Here is a 22246-nt window from a genome sequence, read left to right as displayed (position 1 = left end):
ATAGAGCAGGAATTTAAAAATTGGTAATGGTGCTGGCAATAGTTCACCTACTCTTTGTGAAGGACACCATGGGATCTTTAATGTCCACCAATGAATGCTGACCCTCAAGGCCATCGTGTCACCCCGGAAGACAGACTGAAGATAGCAGATAAAAGGGAAGCCAAAACAACAGAGCAGAATTTGAGAACAAGGACACCGATGCCATCAAGATCCGTTGCCGAAGCAGGGTCAAGGCCAGATAAAACTTTCTTTACCTTCTCGGGTGAGAAGGTCTCGTGGTTCCTTGGAGTGGTGCAGTCATCAGAGCTCCTCGGCCTCACAATCAGTCACAACTTGTCTTGGGCTCTTTAAAGAATTGAAACCGAGCAGCCCAAAGTGGTGTCATGGATATTGTGAAGACAAAAGCAAAACCCTGACTGTGCAAGTTCCAGATGTTTCTTCTGCCTGAATGACAAATTGTTTTTCCAACACCAGTCAATAACAGTTACCAACTAGAACGGCACTTGGTAGAGCATATACGTCCGCCAGGGTGAACATTTTACGCTTTGTATCCCACCGATAGGCCAGATCTTCATCCGGACCTCAACCAAAATCTATTCAGCTTGTTTTGGTCATCTACCAAACTCATCCACCAAGTGTTGTCTGAATCCGTCCATAACGTTTTGAGACATCATGCTATATATCATTTTTGGCCCAATCTCTCAATAGTGAAGAATCACTTAAATTCTCGTATTCAGATCCAGATCTTCACCAAAATCCAATTAATTTGTCCTCGTCACACATCCAACCTATCCATCCGTTCATAACTTTTTGAGATATCCTGCTCAAAAGAGACAGACAGACAAACAGGGGTTAAAACATAACCTCTGTCCACCTTCGGTGGTGAAGGTAATAACAGTTGTCCCATTTTGGAATGCAATGGGTGAGAATAATGTCACGAGCATCCCAGATCACCACGACCATCTTCTGATCAGTCTGCACATAAAAAAAAATATTTTGTGGAGGTGAATCTGAATGCTTCCACTGTGCCTTCTGCATTTTGGTTTCTAGATTCAAGGACATCCAGATTTCATCCAGTCATAATGGTGTTTCCAAACTATCCTCCACTCGATGTACTCCGATCACCATATGTAGGAGCGCCTGGTGTTGGCTTAGCGGTTAGGGTGGTGGCTTGGGATCCTCGGGTCCTGAGTTCGAGCCCCGTTGGCCACTGAATTAACACCAGGGGGTTGACTCAGCCTGTCATCCTTCTGAGGTCAGTGAAATAAGCACCAGTATACTGGTAATAGGGGCATTGCATCAGCGGCAAAGCCACGCCCCTAACCAATGATGCGACCAGCAGCCAAAAAGGCTGTACACGAAGGGAACCATATTTAGACATATGAAAGAATAGTGTGGCACTTTTCTCATCTGTGAGCAATAAGTGCAACCTAACCTTCACAAACTTTCAACATTTTGAGATCGGTGCACAAAATGATATGCAGTACAAAGAACCATTTGATATGCTCACGTCCATGGCAATTTCTTCCATCGTTATTGTATTTGCTAACCACCAATTCTGCAGCATGCTGATTGGTGTTCAGTTAATTTCTTGTTACCCTCGCCGAAGGAGAGAGTATTACATTTGGGTCCGTTTGTTTGTCTGTCTGTCTGTGTGTCTGTTCGCACAGAAGTTTCGTGTTTTTCTCCACAACCGCTCGTCGGATTGAGATGAAATTTTCACGATTGGTGCGACTTCTCATGTAGAATGGTTTAATGATAATTATGAGGTTATAGGTCACGTGATGTGGCAGCCATATTGGAAAAACGAAAAAAAAAACACTTTGGACCTCTGTATCTCTGAAACCGCACAAAGGAAAAAAATTGAAACTTGGCGCACAGCAGGTACTCCTCATGGAGAACGAGCGATTTTTATGACGTAATACATGCCCTCGTTATGACGTCATAATTGCATATGTAGAATGCCACATCCGATCAGCATGAAAATTTTTGAGGATCATCTATGGATAAAATGGTCCACAGAAAAAAAAAAGATTCATGCCATCATCTGCCACATAATTCAGAAGCTATATTGTTAAAAAAAAAAAATTCTTCTCTGAAGTGACTGAACAGATCGAGGCAAACATTTACATGTATGACCGCCTGTCCATGAGGAACAAAAGGTTCACAAATATGATGTCATTGGTCACATGGTTTCACAGCCATGTTGGATTTACCCGAAAATCTATAAAAATACACCACTCAAAAGAAGTGTTGGCGAAGGTCTGCAATCTCTGATTGCTCCTTTTATTGTTTGGAATTGTTTTGAATCAGGCTCAACGTCACACCTTTGAAATCCATCTTTAAACTTGTGCATCAATATGTTCTTGTGGATCAGGCATTGCGTGGCGGGGGTACGCACTCAACCAAGCACCCTTCTGGTTATAATTTGTTTTTATGTGCCTACTTCAAAAAATGCATAAACATCAAAACAGAGGGAGCTTAAGCTTAGAAAAAAATTTAAATTATGGTTTGCAAGCATTGAAGTTAATATGTAACAAAAATATTTTGAACTTTCTACGGTTCATATTTACACCAAACACTGAAAAAATTATGCAGACCTCACTTTGGATACCTATAATTTGGATGTTCCCAACCAGGTTTGATTGAGGCTCATATCTAAAACAGCCTCCAAAAGCCATATGGTGGTGCCAAAGAAAAACTAAACACGCAAACTTCTATTTGACACAGCTGTTAACAATGTAATATATATATATATATATCCTCTATGGACACCATGTCATTACAAGTTTGTCTGCTTGGTGTCCCTCATGAAGTTGGAACCCCAAATACAAATTGCATATATCGTGTGGATTTGTCCAGTGCATATTCTGGTATCTTTATCATTCAAAGAGCAGCAATGATTTTCCCTGAGGTCTATTCAAAGTACGGTAAGAGGTGTACAAGCTTAATATCAATTCATAATCTCATCCATTTTGGCATCTTTATCCTGATGAAAAGGCAGAATTCTTTTCATTTCTTCAATGGGTTACACCTCCATCTGAAAAAGCCTGGTGTTGGCTTCATGGTTAAGGTGGCTGGCTTAAGATCTTAAAATCTTGAGTTTGAGCCCGTAGTGCCGTTGAAATAACACCAGACGGGTTGAATCGGCCTGTCATTCTTCCGAGGTTGGCAAAATGAGAACCAGCTTACAAGAAATGGGGGCACTGAATCAGCAGCACAGCCACACTTTCAGAAAAATTATGCAACCAGCAGCCACAGGCTGCATACGAAGCAACAACCTCCATCTGCAGCGTTTGTTATCAATCTGTCGCATGTTCCACGAGGTGAAAAATCCAATTCCCTTGACGTCTCTCGTTTCAAGTCGAAACCAAATGCTAATCTCTTCTCGTTAAATTTACCTCTATACCAGCCTCTGTAACATTTTCCAAAAACAAAGTCTTATTCTTACATTCAATATATTGCAAGCCTGCCCACTAACACGAACTAATGAATGTTAAGGACAACAGAGCATCTTCTCATTAAAAGGAGAGGTCATTACATCCTGGTAGGCTGATTAAATTTCATTCTTACACCCTCCTGATCTGTGAACATGATGATCATCAGTGTTTTTACACCATGAGGATATGGGTTCAGCATAAGGCTACTCACAGTCACCAACCGATCAGTTAAATCTATTCAGAGCTCTTTCTTCTTCCAAAGAAGCGCCAAGATGCAATCCATGCACACTTGTGATCTCTGCGACTATTCATAGCTTCTGCCGCCACGTTTTGCCTCATTGATATGCTCACTGCTAATGTGATGTTTAATATAAAAAATTAAAAACACATTCAAGAGGCTAAAAACATACAGAAAATGAATAGTTGGATCATTATGGACACATTTAAAAAGCGATCTATTTTATGTAAAGCAGGTCAAAAGTAAGTGCGTACCAATCTTCAACTGCCATAGTGTTTCATGCAATTAAGTTTAATATGACATGAAGGTCGATTTGATTATTGACAACATTGAACCACCAGACTAGGACAATTACCGCATTTTTTGGCGTACAAGTCGATACTTTTCTCATGGAAGTCCGGGCCTCGACTTGTACTCAGAATATATAATATAATCTATGTTTTTAAGACATTGAAATGCATAAATGGGAAGAACTTTTTTTTGCAAAGCGTGATATTTTCTGAAATAAATTGTACAATTTTTCATTTAAAACACACGATAGCAAGTTTCCACAAGGTTGTGGATGTGTTCCTAGAAAATGCAACGTTAAACAGATTAGATAGTGCATATAGACGTAGTGCTATAATGGGGGGGGCGATGCGTTCCCAGAGCACATTTTCAGTCACCATAACATAACTTTAACCTCACTTAACTACATATTAGAAAAAAAATTAAACAAATAAATAAATAACAAATGGACAATGAAATGAATAGTTGCAGGGGTACTCACCAAAATGTAGGGCTGAGATTGCTTGTCGGGATGGGGGAGGTGCAGAGTGGTGGGGTTACAGGGAGGGAGATAATGCCTTTGTGGCTTGGATGGACTGTTTGAATAATTTGTCAGTTGTTCAGGCAAATGGGCTTTCGGGTGAGTCACACGGCGAATCTGGAATTAAGAAATCTCCAATCGAGCAATCGAATGTGCTGTGCAGCGAATCCAGAGTGGAGAAGTCGTCACTGAGGTGCCAAGGGATTGTATGATCAGAGCACCGGGTAAATACGAATGTACGAAGACTTATCTGGTGTTAAGAACATTACGAAGGCAAAATGTAGCTGTAACGCCATGTGGACAAACATTAAGTGCTTGTATTACAATGTGCCAGGTGTTCATGTTTATTCAGGAGTAGTGAAGTGAACTGAAACAAAATGTAATGTGCTATGAGCCAGCTTGCTGATAATGATTCTCTAGCCCGGTTTAAATACTGTACCCCTATATGATAACAAACATGTTAAAAACAATTTACATTCCAAATATATCCGTAAGGTCATCCCACAAAGCAATTCAAACGAGAAGGACACTCGGTAGAGCGCATACCTCCGCCATGTAATGCCTGATCCACGATAACACGTCGGGCCCAAAACATTTTTTGAAATATCATGCGATACAGCACTATCTTGTTTTTGGCCCCATCTCTCAATGGTGAAAAAAATCACTTTAAAAATTAAATAATTCTCGTATCCAGAACTGGATTTAGATCTTCACCAAAATTGAATCAATTCTTCCTCGTCACACACCCAACATTTTCACCAAGTTTTGTCCGAATCCGTCCACAACGTTTTGAGATATCGTGCGATACAATACTATATAGTTTTTGGCCCCATCTCTCTATGGTGAAGAATCACTTTATAAATTCTCAGATCCGGATCTGGATCCAGATCTTCACCAATATCTAATCAGTTCGTCCTTGTCACACACCAAACCTGTCCACTAAATTTCGTCCGAATCCATCCACAACCTTTTGAGATATCCTGCACACAAACAGACAGAAAGGGGTGAAAACATGACCCCCTTCACCTTCGGTGGTCGAAGTAATAATACAGTCTGCACAAAACACCTCATTAATATTCATGACCCTGGACATACCATTGGTAGCGAAGTGTTAATTCCTCACTGACATTCACAACACCTCTATTGTTCTGACTGACAGTTTTACTAATAACTAAAGTAGTTGATTTTGCTTCATCTTATGCTCTAATAAATAGACGTCTATCAATGAAGGAAAGAAAAATGGGGAAATTAGCCAATTCGAATTTGTACTCCACACCGACGTATAGGTCGCCGAAAAATACGGTAAACACCACATACAATCGATACAAGTTTCACCACGGTGCTGTCTTTGCTAACTTTCACATCTTGAACAGGTTTTCAGTAAGAGGATCACTCAATAAAATTAAATTTAAAAAATAATTAAAAAAAAAAACATGACAATATTTCAGTCGAACCTAAAAATTCAATGTCACAAAGGGGGGGGATGGGATGGGGTTGGTCATTGTATAATGTACATTATAAATTTTTTGTAAATATATATTTTAAACAAAGTAAATGCTGTAGCAATGCAAAACATTATTTTACCTTCTTCATATCAAGTTTCAAGAGAAAAGGGAGATGCATTGCATTTGTTTGTGATGGGTGTGTGAGACACAGAACTAATATTAGGTTTCCTATCGGATGGGAAAAGAGCATCAAGGGGGACACGACTTTCATCGATTACCATGAGGAGCAACATCCGTCCGTCACACTGTATTCTAAAGGGTTCCTGAAATGTCATGTCTGTTCAACCATGGAGATGCGTTTTAGCAGAACACGGAACTTCATGTTGTGGCTCCAACAATCCCATTATCATCATTACATGACAGTAGGGACCCTTTAGCATAAAAGCGTGGCAGACACGGAAAGAGCACACAAAATTATATACACGTATAGCAATACCTGTCGAAGCAATAGATGTAAAAAGGTGCATGGAAGGAGCACACAAACAACAACAAATACGTGTAACTGAAAAAGATCCTTTTCGTGCATTTTACCCGATTTTACATCCTCATTGAGATCCACAGATAGACATGCAATGTGTATGTGAAGTACAACACGCCGTCGTTTGATTAAACCCGTCAAAGAAGCGACTGCTCTCAATACGCTAGCGTTCATGACTTTTTAAAAGACGGACATGATGAAAGCGTGTTTGGAGTGAGCAATGGTTTCAATATGAGCACAACAAGGGGGTTCTGCACATCACAAGAGCACGGAATGGTATGAAATAATACAAGAAATGTTTTACCTCCTCTTGCAGCTTTGCATTGTGCACAAGTTCTGCGCTGGTGTATTTAAAATAATGCTTGGAATTAGGGTACAGATAGCATTGCTGGAGGATGGGCAAGATTTCATGCTTGTACTCTCTTGAGCACGTCGGCACCGGCTGGAACAATCCTGTTGGAAGAGGTAAACGTTTAAACACGCAATACAGGTCAGCAAGGTAACCCAATCGCATCTCAAATATGTTCAAGGTCATCATCATCATCATCATCATCATGCAGCTGGATAGTGATGGCAAATAGCTCCAAGCCACTAAATTACACCAAACAATAGAACTTTAACCACAAAGAGAGGGATAAAAGGTCTTTCCATCGGAGGTGCCAACACACGAATGAACCATTTCAACGTTTGTTCAGGTTACAAAGTTTAAAATGGAGAAACATTTACTCACACTTTTGATTCAAACCTTTCAGGCGAAATAACGAGCATGCATGTACTTTTAGAGGTGGCAAATGATTGTTTATTATCCGCTGGTGGATTTTCTTAGGCGGCAGTCGTGGCAGTTATTGTGTGTGAATGAGCAAAGGTGGTGACCACGACACAGTTCGGACAATTAAAGGAAGTAAGCGAAGCCAACATTTCCAACACACACAGAAATAAATAAATACAATAAATAAATAAATTGGGGCGGAGTGCTCCGAAATGCAGCACCCCCACACACACACAAAACTATGGCGGAGTGCTCCGAAATGCAGCACCCCCACACACACAAAATTATGGCGGAGTGCTCCGAAATGCAGCACCCCCCACATAAAATTATGGCGGGGTGCTCCGAAATGCAGCACCCCTGCACAAAAAAAGAGGGCGGAGTACTCCGAAATGCAGCACACACCCCTGCCCGATGAAATTATATTAAGGTCGTTTGATTACGATCCGATTCCACTAACAATCGAACACAGGACCAGCCACGAGCTGAGCGACGCCGCCAACACGAGCAATCACTGAATTTAAATAAAAAATGATGCAGCCGGACGACGCACCTTGTCGTTCCTTGGTTTTTTTTGGTATTTGGAAGGATTTCAGCGTTGGGAGCGCAGAGAATCCATCTCGCTGATCCGCGTGGCTCAGCACACCGTCCGACACATCGACAATTAAGGGATTCGAAGCATACTCCTGCTTGCTATCCCTCTCCCGACGCTTGGGCTCATCCAGGGCCTTAGCCATGGCAGCCACGGCCTGCTAAGAACCCCGACAAGCGTCGTCGCTTACCATCGACGTGTTGAGGCCTCTGCTTAACCTCAATAAACAAGTTAAACAGCAAGTGTGGAGAGTTAAATATATTTATTTTTACAAACACAAGAAGGTATCTTGTTCGAATCACCAGCTCCTAAAAAAAAAAACAAAAAAAAAACAACCGCAACAAGCGCTGCCCAACGAGTGATAAGATATATTTTTATATTTAATCAATGCACTAGAAATTTCTCAGCCAATAGGAACTGCCGTTATTGCAGTACGGCGGCAGTGACCAATCACGAGAGGTTTAAGAGTGTCTTCGGCTGAGGCCGAAGATATTTAATGCAACCAATTAATAAATCGGTTTAATGATTTGTCTTCAAGATTAATTTTCATTTGATTACTCACGAATAAAGGAATCTCATAATTAAGGTTTTTTTTTTTTTTGCAATAACTACGATACGTGCTTAATAAAGCCTGATGGAGGTGTTATTGTTTGGTCGACATGCTGACGTTAGGTTTAAGTAGTGGTCTCTCCTTTGATTTGTCCAGTCTGAGTTCGATTCTGAGTAAAGTCTGAAGTAATTCGCAAGTAGGTAATCTGAGGTAATTGTCCAGTCTGAGGTAATTCGCAAGTAGGTAGTCTGAGGTAATTGTCCAGTCTGAGGTAATTCGCAAGTAGGTAGTCTGAGGAAATTGTCCAGTCTGAGGAAATTGTCCAGTCTGAGGTAATTCGCTCGTAGGTAGTCTGAGGTAATTGTCCAGTCTGAGGTAATTCGCAAGTAGGTAGTCTGAGGTAATTGTCCAGTCTGAGGTAATTGTCCAGTATGAGGTAATTGTCCAGTATGAGGTAATTCGCTCGTAGGTAGTCTGAGGTAATTGTCCAGTCTGAGGTAATTCGCAAGTAGGTAGTTTGAGGTAATTGTCCAGTCTGAGGTAATTGTCCAGTATGAGGTAATTCGCAAGTAGGTAGTCTGAGATAATTGTCCAGTCTGAGGTAATTCGCAAGTAGGTAGTGTGAGGTAATTGTCCAGTCTGAGGTAATTGTCCAGTATGAGGTAATTCGCAAGTAGGTAGTCTGAGGAAATTGTACAGTCTGAGGTAATTGTCCAGTATGAGGTAATTCGCAAGTAGGTAATCTGAGGTAATTGTCCAGTATGAGGTAATTCGCTCGTAGGTAGTCTGAGGTAATTGTCCAGTCTGAGGTAATTCGCAAGTAGGTAGTCTGAGGTCATTGTCCAGTCTGAGGTAATTGTCCAGTATGAGGTAATTCGCTCGTAGGTAGTCTGAGGTAATTGTCCAGTCTGAGGTAATTCGCAAGTAGGTAGTTTGAGGTAATTGTCCAGTCTGAAGTAATTCGCAAGTAGGTAGTCTGAGGTAATTGTCCAGTCTGAGGTAATTCGCAAGTAGGTAGTCTGAGGAAATTGTACAGTCTGAGGTAATTGTCCAGTATGAGGCAATTCGCAAGTAGGTAGTCTGAGGTAATTGTCCAGTCTGAGGAAATTCGCAAGTAGGTAGTCTGAGGTAATTGTACAGTCTGAGGTAATTGTCCAGTATGAGGTAATTCGCAAGTAGGTAGTCTGAGGTAATTGTCCAGTCTGAGGTAATTGTCCAGTATGAGGTAATTCGCTCGTAGGTAGTCTGAGGTAATTGTCCAGTCTGAGGTAATTCGCAAGTAGGTAGTTTGAGGTAATTGTCCAGTCTGAAGTAATTCGCAAGTAGGTAGTCTGAGGTAATTCGCAAGTAGGTAGTCTGAGGAAATTGTACAGTCTGAGGTAATTGTCCAGTATGAGGTAATTTGCAAGTAGGTAGTCTGAGGTAATTGTCTAGTCTGAGGTAATTGTCCAGTATGAGGTGATTCGCAAGTAGGTAGTCTGAGGAAATTGTCCAGTCTGAGGTAATTGTCCAGTATGAGGTAATTCGCAAGTAGGTAGTCTGAGGTAATTGTCCAGTATGAGGTAATTCGCTCGTAGGTAGTCTGAGGTAATTGTCCAGTCTGAGGTAATTCGCAAGTAGGTAGTCTGAGGTAATTGTCCAGTCTGAGGTAATTTGCAAGTAGGTAGTTTGAGGTAATTGTCCAGTCTGAAGTAATTTGCAAGTAGGTAGTCTGAGGTAATTGTCCAGTCTGAGGTAATTCGCAAGTAGGTAGTTTGAGGTAATTGTCCAGTCTGAAGTAATTTGCAAGTAGGTAGTCTGAGGTAATTGTCCAGTCTGAGGTAATTCGCAAGTAGGTAGTCTGAGGAAATTGTACAGTCTGAGGTAATTGTCCAGTATGAGGTAATTCGCAAGTAGGTAGTCTGAGGAAATTGTACAGTCTGAGGTAATTGTCCAGTCTGAGGTAATTCGCAAGTAGGTAGTGTGAGGTAATTGTCCAGTCTGAGGTAATTCGCAAGTAGGTAGTCTGAGGAAATTGTACAGTCTGAGGTAATTGTCCAGTCTGAGGTAATTCGCAAGTAGGTAGTGTGAGGTAATTGTCCAGTCTGAGGTAATTGTCCAGTCTGAAGTAATTCGCAAGTAGGTAGTCTGAGGTAATTGTCCAGTCTGAGGTAATTCGCAAGTAGGTAGTCTGAGGAAATTGTACAGTCTGAGGTAATTGTCCAGTATGAGGTAATTCGCAAGTAGGTAGTCTGAGGTAATTGTCCAGTATGAGGTAATTGTCCAGTATGAGGTAATTCGCAAGTAGGTAGTCTGAGGTAATTGTCCAGTATGAGGTAATTCGCTCGTAGGTAGTCTGAGGTAATTGTCCAGTCTGAGGTAATTCGCAAGTAGGTAGTCTGAGGTAATTGTCCAGTCTGAGGTAATTCGCAAGTAGGTAGTTTGAGGTAATTGTCCAGTCTGAAGTAATTTGCAAGTAGGTAGTCTGAGGTAATTGTCCAGTCTGAGGTAATTCGCAAGTAGGTAGTTTGAGGTAATTGTCCAGTCTGAAGTAATTCGCAAGTAGGTAGTGTGAGGTAATTGTCCAGTCTGAGGTAATTCGCAAGTAGGTAGTCTGAGGAAATTGTACAGTCTGAGGTAATTGTCCAGTATGAGGTAATTCGCAAGTAGGTAGTGTGAGGTAATTGTCCAGTCTGAGGTAATTGTCCAGTATGAGGTAATTGTCCAGTATGAGGTAATTCGCAAGTAGGTAGTCTGAGGAAATTGTACAGTCTGATGTAATTGTCCAGTATGAGGTAATTCGCAAGTAGGTAGTGTGAGGTAATTGTCCAGTCTGAGGTAATTGTCCAGTATGAGGTAATTCGCAAGTAGGTAGTCTGAGGTAATTGTCCAGTATGAGGTAATTCGCTCGTAGGTAGTCTGAGGTAATTGTCCAGTCTGAGTTAATTCGCAAGTAGGTAGTCTGAGGTAATTGTCCAGTCTGAGGTAATTGTCCAGTATGAGGTAATTGTCCAGTCTGAGGTAATTCGCAAGTAGGTAGTCTGAGGAAATTGTACAGTCTGAGGTAATTGTCCAGTATGAGGTAATTCGCAAGTAGGTAGTCTGGGGTAATTGTCCAGTCTGAGGTAATTCGCAAGTAGGTAGTCTGAGGAAATTGTACAGTCTGAGGTAATTGTCCAGTATGAGGTAATTCGCAAGTAGGTAGTGTGAGGTAATTGTCCAGTCTGAGGTAATTGTCCAGTCTGAGGTAATTGTCCAGTCTGAGGTAATTCGCTCGTAGGTAGTCTGAGGTAATTGTCCAGTCTGAGGTAATTCGCTCGTAGGTAGTCTGAGGTAATTGTCCAGTCTGAGGTAATTGTCCAGTCTGAGGTAATTCGCAAGTAGGTAGTCTGAGGTAATTGTCCAGTCTGAGGTAATTGTCCAGTCTGAGGTAATTGTCCAGTCTGAGGTAATTCGCAAGTAGGTAGTCTGAGGAAATTGTACAGTCTGAGGTAATTGTCCAGTATGAGGTAATTCGCAAGTAGGTAGTCTGGGGTAATTGTCCAGTCTGAGGTAATTCGCAAGTAGGTAGTCTGAGGAAATTGTACAGTCTGAGGTAATTGTCCAGTATGAGGTAATTCGCAAGTAGGTAGTGTGAGGTAATTGTCCAGTCTGAGGTAATTGTCCAGTCTGAGGTAATTGTCCAGTCTGAGGTAATTCGCTCGTAGGTCGTCTGAGGTAATTGTCCAGTCTGAGGTAATTCGCTCGTAGGTAGTCTGAGGTAATTGTCCAGTCTGAGGTAATTGTCCAGTCTGAGGTAATTCGCAAGTAGGTAGTCTGAGGTAATTGTCCAGTCTGAGGTAATTGTCCAGTCTGAGGTAATTGTCCAGTCTGAGGTAATTCGCAAGTAGGTAGTCTGAGGAAATTGTACAGTCTGAGGTAATTGTCCAGTATGAGGTAATTCGCAAGTAGGTAGTCTGAGGTAATTGTCCAGTCTGAGGTAATTGTCCAGTATGAGGTAATTCGCAAGTAGGTAGTCTGAGGAAATTGTACAGTCTGAGGTAATTGTCCAGTATGAGGTAATTCGCAAGTAGGTAGTGTGAAGTAATTGTCCAGTCTGAGGTAATTGTCCAGTATGAGGTAATTCGCAAGTAGGTAGTCTGAGGTAATTGTCCAGTATGAGGTAATTCGCTCGTAGGTAGTCTGAGGTAATTGTCCAGTCTGAGGTAATTGTCCAGTATGAGGTAATTCGCTCGTAGGTAGTCTGAGGTAATTGTCCAGTCTGAGGTAATTCGCAAGTAGGTAGTTTGAGGTAATTGTCCAGTCTGAAGTAATTCGCAAGTAGGTAGTCTGAGGTAATTGTCCAGTCTGAGGTAATTCGCAAGTAGGTAGTGTGAGGTAATTGTCCAGTCTGAGGTAATTGTCCAGTATGAGGTAATTAGCAAGTAGGTAGTGTGAGGTAATTGTCCAGTATGAGGTAATTCGCAAGTAGGTAGTCTGAGGTAATTGTCCAGTATGAGGTAATTCGCAAGTAGGTAGTGTGAGGTAATTGTCCAGTCTGAGGTAATTGTCCAGTATGAGGTAATTCGCAAGTAGGTAGTGTGAGGTAATTGTCCAGTCTGAGGTAATTGTCCAGTATGAGGTAATTCGCAAGTAGGTAGTGTGAGGGAATTGTTCAGTCTGAGGTAATTATCCAGTATGAGGTAATTCGCAAGTAGGTAGTCTGAGGTAATTGTCCAGTATGAGGTCATTCGCAAGTAGGTAGTGTGAGGTAATTCGCAAGTTGGTAATCTGAGGTAATTGTCCAGTCTGCGGTAATTTGCAAGTTAGGGTGTTGCATAAAAGAGCCCGCATTCGTTTCGTTGTTGGATGTTCCCACCGTCGTTTTCGAAAAGAGTAGTGTTTGTGTACTGAGCTTGGTGTCGGCTTAACGGTTAAGGTGGCTGGCTTTAAGATCTCCAGGCAGGGCTGGCCCGAGTAATCGAGGCAACCTCCGGTAAACTGGCACGGTACTCGGTAGCGCGCGGATACCTCCTTTTTCTCAGGCTCAACAGTGTACATTTTGTATCACACTGATCGGCCGGATCCGGATCTTAACCAAAATCTAATCCTTTTTTCAGTGTCACACAGCCAACCTCTCCACCGAGTTTCGTCTGAATCCGTTCGCAACTTTTTGAAATATCTTGCCATATATCGTTTTAGCCCCATCTGTCAATGATGAAAAAGCACCAGTCAGCCGAGAGAACTTATCGTGTTGTCAATCCAAAGGACCGCGCACGCGCGCACGCGCGCACGCGCACACGCGCACACGCGCACATGCACAGCACGCCGTTTCCATGAACAGATCGAGCTTTATTGAGAGCTCACGCAAAACACCACACCGAGCGGGCCGAGCCCGCCACTCACAGAGCGAATAAATGAGTGATGAAAGATCAAACAGAGCATGCGCAGGATGCCGGCAAGTGACGTCATGCCTTATGCAGAAAAAGAAAAAGAAAAAGAAAAAAAAACAACAACAACAACGACCAATCGTGCTGTGGCCACTTTTTTTTTTGAAGAAAAGGAAACTTCTCTTTGCGAACATTTACCGTTAACTCGTATACTATCAACATGTGCATACGATATATCAAGGCGGAGACGACATGTAAAATATTGGGATTAACCAGCAGATTTAAGTCAAGCTAATAATATTGCAATGATGCAACATGGAAAAAAAAAAAAAAAAAAACAGAACGGTATTTGTGTATGGCATGAAGGCCGACTGACGATGTCAGGTGAAGAGGAAAGGCCTCATTACCAGATAGTCTGTCCTCAAGCACCTCGGGATGATTCTGCCCGTTGACACACATGCAATCGCTTATACATAAAGAACGTAGTTATCCAGTTGTTTGGGGAGTAAATGTCGACGCCTTGACCTCCTAGTAGGAGGTGTTGAACCTGGGAATCACAGGGATGATTCAGCATCGAGGAGGTTGGTGGTAGAACTCATTCAGCTGGGGTCGAGAGAATGGGAGGTACGTGAGGTGGATCAAGGGGAGCAAGAGATGGCCCATCTGAATCACCTTCATCGTCGGGAGAATCCTCACAGGAACCTTTGTGAGGATGCGGGATGGCAGGTGTAGCCCACGTGGGTATACCAATGGTAACACTGGGATTGTTGGACGCGCTGCAATGAGAGTCGGAGTTGAGAGCCAGAAAGCTTTCGGATGTCGCACCAGTTCCCGTCCACAGACACAACCAGGAAACTATCCCACACTCGAGACTCGGATCCATCTGAGTTCAAGTGTACCGGGTGGTCTCCAACATCAACCGTCGGAGTGGCAGAACGGTTTCCTGATTGAGGGCTTGGACTTCTCGGTATCAGCATGGTTCTTGGAGCATTGGGCATGCTGCTCTCAGATAAGATTCTGATCCAAGATCAGAATGTGGTGATTGGTGAACTAGTCATATCAAGTCCACGTTTCCCACATAGACATACCATGGGAACTGATATACGAGTTTAATGGGGACAGTAGCCATAGAAAACAGAAGAGGAGAAACTGGACCTCCTAATGTGTCTTGGTGTCATAGTTCAGCTTCCAATTCCTGAATGGCTTTCTCGGCAACAGGGTTGGTGTTGGGGTTTTTGGCATGACCAAGCTCGAGGGAAATGCGGTGATCTTGTAGGAGCTTGTCATTAGTGAGAGACTTGAATGCGGGGACTTGATCAGTACGGATGACAGCCGGCCTCGTCCATCGGACGAAGTTCAATAGGAGTAAGCCAACACGCATGGTGTTCGTCTTAAATGAGAGAAGAACGGGTGTAGGAAGCAATACACCAACGCAAGACCTTGATCAGTTGATGCTCACGCTTCAGGCTGTCTGCTGTAAGAGTCACACCAATTGAATCGCGAGGATTGATTGAGTAATGGCCTGCAGAGTGACTTTTCAAAGAGATGCACAGTGGTGGCAACTGGTAATTACATGGTTGAAGGACATCCATGTCAAGGGCAAAGAAGTGGTGATGCATCACCTGCTTAAGTTGATGGCAAGATGGGTGATCAATCTTGATGTGGAAAGCCGTTACAAGGCCGTTCAGGACGAGGTGAGGACCAACGATGCATTCATGGGAAGGTTAGAATGGGTCGTAATATCGGACAACCAGTAACCTGTCTTTTGAGATGGTGGCTGAATTCAAGTATCTTTTCACATCTTTAATATTGGTCAGCTTTTTTGATGGTCAGGTACCTTCTTTGAGCTGGGCAAGCGTTCGGCGTAAATCTGCGCACTCAAACTGTAGGGCTAACTAGGCTGAACGGTTTGTAAATGGTCACCTGGAGTTACCAGTGATGATGTCTTGAATGGAGGAATGACGGATGACACAGTTTTCTGTCTGCTCAACAAGTGAGCAAATTTGACAATGGGGATTGTCACAATCGAGGGCATTCTGGCTGGCGAAATCTGAGGGTACTTTCGCGGAGCCCGCAAGGTGGCGGATTGATGCCTGGTAACGGCTGACCGTCAACAAAAAGTTTGAGACGCGGGGACTAGCTGAGAACTATCCTCAGAATAGCTTTTCAAAAGCTTGTACACATGGCTTGCGATCGGTCAGTATGCACATTTACATTCGGATGTCGGTCAGTATGCATGATGGTGAAAAGCACATTATTTACAGGTCTTTATTCACAAAGCAAGCAATCATTAAACTATTAAAGTGAGTATTTGCATGCAAAAGGCATAGAAGAGCAGACTTAACCCTAACATGTATTCTTAGACAATCTTATTTACACAAAAGACATATGGCCATCATTCAATCTGAGAAGACAAGAACTGAGAGAAAAGAAAGGTACGGAGCGTGGGGACGACTCCTTCCCTCACCTCACATAACCGAAAGGGGCTGTGTTGGTCCAAATATATTGGGGAGAGGGGGGAGGTGAGAGAAGGATGGGGAAAATGGGTGGTGGAGTGGTGATGTGGTGTGATGGGATGTGCAGTGTGGGGGCAGTTTCCTGCTACCTCAAGACAGAGAAACGTAAGTTCATCTACAAGCCGTTTATTCAGTGAAACAAAAGACAGTGCACAGAAGGAAGACCTCGACTCTCAATGATATTGCGAGCAGAAGACTTAAGGTTACATAGCATATTGAATGTTTATGTACAGTTTTTACTAAGATATTAGATGGACCTTTGTGGACTCCAAATTTGCTACATAAAGAGGTTTTGGTTTGTCTTGGGGTTTATTTACAGCTTCGGGAAGGGGTGTGGGGAAGGGGAGATAGGAAAGAGTCATTGTTTTGCTCTGTGACTAGATGGTTACCAAACAGATAAGGTTTTACAAGGTTGTTTTCGACTAAAGCGAAGAAATGTGTCCATGCTGCTTCTTACTAACCTTCTCAGCATGTATGTTTATTCAATTATTTCTCAAAGAAAAGAACTAAGTTAATTTTACATTTTATATGATTATAAATTCAATTAATAATCCAGTTTCCACAGCAGCCGCGTCCCAAAGGTGTCCAGCACCAATCGGCAAGTCCACTCTGGCATCCCAGATATGCCAACGGCTTGCTGCTCCATTTCTGCTGTGCACCTGAGACAAACAGCTCCACATGAACCAAGCCCTAGGCTTTCTTCTTGCTCTCCTCCGCACTATGAGCTCCTTCCTTCTCTCCTCCACATCTGCGCTCCTGTCTGCTTCTCCCCGGACAAGGCAAGGTCTGAGCTCCTTTCTCCTCACAGGACATCGCTTTCTTCCATCCCTCTCATGTGAGCCTCTCTCTCATTGGTGGCATCAGATGGGGGTGGGTCCACAATCCAGCTTGTGGAAAATCCTGCTGTCCTTGAGGGAGCCTTTTAACGCAGCCCTCGCCCTAATGATGATGATCACACACGAATGATGCGGCAGGCACCTCGAGTCCCTCCCTGTGTGTGCAAACGTATTGTTGCGGTTGTGGAAATTCGTAAATCACCATTCAGGTCCTGTAGGTGAGATATCTCTGTAAGTACATGTGTAGTTAGCCCCAAACCCGTTGTTTAGAGGGAATAAATGTGATTCATTCGGGCTGCAACCCTTTGAGATAGCCGTTTTTCTGTTCTATCTTTATTTTGAACCAACCACAAACCAACCGCCATCACACAACAACCACCAACCACAACGCCGCTTCACAACAAAAACGCGAACAGCCACGATCTTTACCTTCACAACTCACTCCCGCAAACATCGCATCACCGCCATTCCAAACGGCACCATGGCCATAAACCACCACCATAAACCCTCCACCACCTTCACCTCTCTCCTTCTGCGGCCATTCCCGCACCACCTGTGAGCACTGGGCGTCGGGCTGTCCCGGGCTCGTACGGGACGCGTGCCGATGCGCGAGTGCAAAATGCGGCCTTTCCGAGGAGAATTCGGATCAGGAATCCTACACGCCCACTTCTGATCCATCCAATCAGCAAGCGCGGGGGGGTTTGACCCCGCCTCCAGGCGCGTCGGTGCAGAATCGAGATATGCAAATTATAGGATCGGGGAGACTCACGCCCCTTTTCCTCCGTCCAATGGGCGAGTGTGGCTCCACCCCCGAGCTCGTTCTGATCCAGAAATTTGCATATGGGTATTCCTGCCGGCCTATAAAGGGCCGAGCGCGGGGAGAATTTCGGAGACTGTCAGGGTTCGGAGTCTGTCGGGGAGCTGCAGAGAGAGGAAGCCTGGAGCTTGGAGCTTGGAAAAGAGTCGGTTTGAGAGTCGGTTTGAGAGGGTCGGTTTGAGCGGAGTCGGCCTTGGAGGAGCGGGGAGTCGACCTTGGAAGGGCGAAGAGAGTTTTGGGGCAGAGTCGGGTTGGAGCGCGGAGTGGAGTCGGGAGGCGAGGGCGTACAGGTGGTTTGCTGCAGTCGGCTGAGGAGAATTGGGGGAAGAGACTGAAGAGTTCGGGTCCGAGGAAAGGAAGACGGCAGTCGGCGACGAGGTCGCGGTGGAATCGCTTGTCACGGGACCCAAGCAAGCCAGCTGCACTATTTCCCCAGAGCATCAACAATCCCCCCCCCTTTTTTCCCCCGCGCTGAGATAGTGCGAAAAGGGGGCCCCGTTCCCACCCTACTCCAAGCAGTGCCAACGAAACCCGCGAAGGAGCACAAAGTCGGGGCACCGCCGCGCCGCCACATTTGCGGCTCATCACAAAGACACTGGTAGGACCCACCCGGTCTTGCGGACCTGACTGCTCTTTCAGGTCCCACGCAAATATTGGCCCACAGGCCCCGTCTGCCCCCTTGTCTTTGAGGGTGGCCCTTCTCTTTTGTTTTTGAGTAAATGTGTTGTTGGCGCCATCTGTAAAGTAAAACTGTTTAAGTGTTGCCGTGTGTCGGTCTTAGTCGGTAGTATCTCTGTGTCATTGTTTCTTTTGTTACATTTGCTTTTTGTGCATAATTGTTTTAATTGTATATGTGTGCTTTCCGTGTGCCGCGGAATAAATGTGCATCATGTTGAACTGTTTTCCCGTTTCGCTTCATATTTTCTTTAATTGAATCTTCATCTTGCTTCACGTAGTGGGCTTAATATGCCCGATAATTAATCGGAACCGTCGAGGCCGACGATAACACCGCTCGGTTATCCCGATAGTACGGAACGGATCGCTTAAGTGGCCCGTGTCCGGAGTCGACCTGCGGCTAGGTGCGATCGCCTGGTTTACCCACCGCGTGGGTACTTAGGTAGGTCGAGTTTGGCGAACAACCCTATCCCACGCGGGGGGCCGATTGGCACGATCATGGTGAGGCCGAAAGGCCCACCCGTGACTAGCTCCCGGCGTTGGTCCGAGAGGGTCACGACAGAATTGTCCGTCCGGTGGGGGACGTGCTGCAATTCGAGTTACGTGGCCGTTCGCATGCCGGCGGGCGCGAATTCGCAACAGTATTTTGTACTGTTCGTACTGTTCGGATGCGAGAAGCACTGTACTTTATTGCGTAAGGGAAGAGCGTTGTACTTTATTATGAATGGAACAAGCATTGTGCTTTGTGACATGAGCATGTGAAATGTAATAAGGAACAAAGACAGATGCAGTGAAGGTAATCCGATCGGCCCGAAGGATTAATGACCACAGATGGACAGAATATGCTTAATTAAAAAAAAAATGGAGTGGTAATGGAGATGGATGCAGACGGACCGAGGGACGACCCACCGACTGTGAGGTTGAAGGTAAGACCGATGGGGTATTGAAAGAAAGATTGAAAGGAGCAGAGCATTTGGAACGGACAGGTCGAGAATTGAAAGGGAGCAGAGGGTTTGGAACAGACTGATGGGGTATTATGCCTGGCCTTGGCTTAATGGTTAGGGTGGTGGGCTTGGAATCCTAGGATCCTGAGTTCAAAGCCCACTTGGCTGTTGAATTAATACCAGGCGGGTTTGACTGTGCCTGTCATCCTCCAGAGGTCAGAAAAATGAGTGCCAGCTTGCTGGTATCCTGTGTTGGAGTGGTGACCTCCAGGATTGTGCCCAATAGTCAAGAAGACTGCTTAGGCAGCACCAATGCTCTGCACAGAGTATGGTCCCAATGGATAGATGGAGTATTGAAAGGAATCAGGGGTGGGTGAAGACATCACACTGAGGATACACAAACTAAACTCGATGCATGTCTCTCCACCCACCCCACAAAATCCTTAGACAAGGGGCAAAGGTCTACCTACACATAGACTAATAAAATAACTCATCCCTGGGTCTCGGACGTGTCCATGTATGCTCTCTCCCTGGGGTACATTTCCAAAACAGTCACATTACCCCCTCCCCTTTACTGACTTGTCCCGAGTCTGCCAACTATTGTGCACATATTAGGTGTAGTTCCCTCTTATACGGTTTACCTCCCCTATCCCCTGAGTGCAACAAAGCGTACGTGTCACGCCTTTGAAAATAATGAAAACTAATGCATCGAGTTCCTTTACTTTACACATTCACATGAGACAGTTCTAAATGCAATGATCTATTTAAACATGTACCAGTTGGGCTTAAACATTTTCTACAATTATTTACACATTTCGCACTGGTTCATTCCCTGGTATGCAAATGAAAATTAAAAAAATGCTCTTCAGCTCTCTTCTGAGCAACAGGTGGTCATCAAATGGTCCTTCACTGTTCAAGACAGTCCCTATGGGGGGTGGGGGTGGGGAGGGGAAACAGGTGGGACCATGTGGCAGTCTTCAAGACCCACATAGCCCATATTGAACAAAGATCTTCTCGTACCCTCAATGGCCTTCAACAATGACCCTTTCACATGGATGGCATCATCACAGGGCCATCATAGACTACCCTCCAGCCCCTGGGGTTATCCTGCCCCACTTGCTGTAACGCTGATGATGTAAAGGCCATAAACAACAAGTGGTCCTTGGGGCCAACATGGAAGAACGGGATCATACAAAAGTGGTCCTTGGTGCAAATGTTGAATGAGGCCACACACACAAAAGTGGTCCTTGGTGCATACGTTGAAGAACGGGCCCACACAAAAGTGGTCCTTGGCGAAAACTTGGGTAGGTGTGCCAAGGGCGGCAGGCAGCGTGTGGGGAAACAGGCACAGGCAAAGACATGGCAAAGGCAGAGGAAAAACAACATGGCAAACCAGGCTCCACAGGTGTACCTGAGGGAGGTGGTGGCAGTGCCGGCTTATCTGAGAACGGGCTCGGCCCTAACCTAACTACCCCCCGCTTAATCTCATGGGCCTATCGTCATCACGGTCTATGCCCCCCAGTCCCTATCTGTGCCTGCTTTACCCCAGCCTCCCTCTTTAAATTGTCCCCATTTTTCTTAACTAGAATGTCTGTCTCTTGGGTTCTCCTCGGTCAGTGCCAAGTGCCTAATAAACCCCTCCAATCCCTTAAGGATCCCTCGGTAGAAAATGTGGATCTGGGGGAACCTCAGCACAAGTTTGATATGTCTGCAGGTCCCACAGCTTCTCCAGGTGGGTGAATCCAGTGACCAGTGGAGACCCGAGTGGTGGATGGTGTGAAGAGGCAAAGAAGACACTCCTAATTACTCTATCCATCATGACATCGACCATTAAACTTCCCTGGAATATACCAATGTGTCTCTTTAAACTATATGCCTGGTGTTAGCTTAATGGTTAGGGTGGCGGGTTTTGCGTCCTAGGGTGCTGAGTTCAAATCCCGTTCAGCTGTTGAATTAATACCAGGTGCGGTTAACTCGGCCTGTCATCCTTCCGAGGTCGGTAAAATGAGTACCAGCTTGCTGGTATACTGTGGCGAACAATCCAGGATTGTGTCCAATAGCCAAGGAGACTGCTTAAGCAGCACCAACGCTCTGCACAGAGTATGGTCCCAATCTCCTCCTCTTTAAACCATGTGGTTCCAACAACCTAATTCACCTGTCATTCCACACATTGGTGCTTACTCTGGTTCAGGCCTTACCCTTTGTTTTTCATCCGTGCCTCCGCACAATTTCTTGGTGGGGCAGTGGGGCTGCATTAGCAGGTCTGCACACCTGCGTACTCACCCAATGGCACACAGGCCACCTCCGAGCTTACCTGCTCCATTCTGAATTATAGGGGGAGCTCTCCTGGCTCCCGGCTCCCCCCCCCAATGGTGCCTTCGCTGGCAATTGGCGCTCCGGGTCCCTTTTCCATGGGTACCCAGGTCCACACACAAATTTAGCATACCAACCATGGGCGAACAGCCTACCCTGGCCGATAGACCCTCCAGCACCCTTGTGCTTAATTTAACAATACTCACCTCTCGCAAGCCCACACTCCCAGCCTGTCAATAATCGTTGCATACCTGCAAAACAACACTTGTTGCACATACACCTACACAGAGACCAAATAAATAACATCCTCGGATCTCCTACGTGCCCATGGTAGACAATCCCCCGGGGTACATTTCCAAAACTGTCAATGTGTGCGCGTAAAATATATATATATATATATATATATATATATATATATAT

General features: G+C 44.6%; 1 protein-coding gene across 2 annotated transcripts in view; it reads right to left on the bottom strand.

The window, feature by feature from the left end:
• Nucleotides 1-7985, bottom strand: part of LOC147018377 (protein TASOR-like) — a 128736-nt gene extending 120751 nt beyond the window's left edge. The window contains exons 1-2 of one of the 2 annotated variants that reach the window (XM_085897964.1): nt 7789-7985; nt 6774-6922 (exon numbers count right to left, since the gene is read on the bottom strand). In XM_085897964.1, the coding sequence (XP_085754090.1) occupies nt 6774-6922; nt 7789-7972 (333 nt within the window). In that variant the 5' untranslated portion in view covers nt 7973-7985. Of the gene's footprint in view, nt 1-6773; nt 6923-7788 lie in introns of those variants that run through there. The other variant, XM_085897963.1, reaches the window with a different exon arrangement.
• Nucleotides 7986-22246: the final 14261 nt, after the last annotated feature.

Source organism: Eptatretus burgeri, chromosome 10, assembly GCF_056783735.1.
Source record: "Eptatretus burgeri isolate ZD-2024b chromosome 10, Ebu_testis_v1, whole genome shotgun sequence".
Taxonomy (NCBI): domain Eukaryota; kingdom Metazoa; phylum Chordata; class Myxini; order Myxiniformes; family Myxinidae; genus Eptatretus; species Eptatretus burgeri.
Note: the sequence above shows the minus strand (reverse complement) of the source record. Positions and strands in the feature narration are given on the sequence as shown.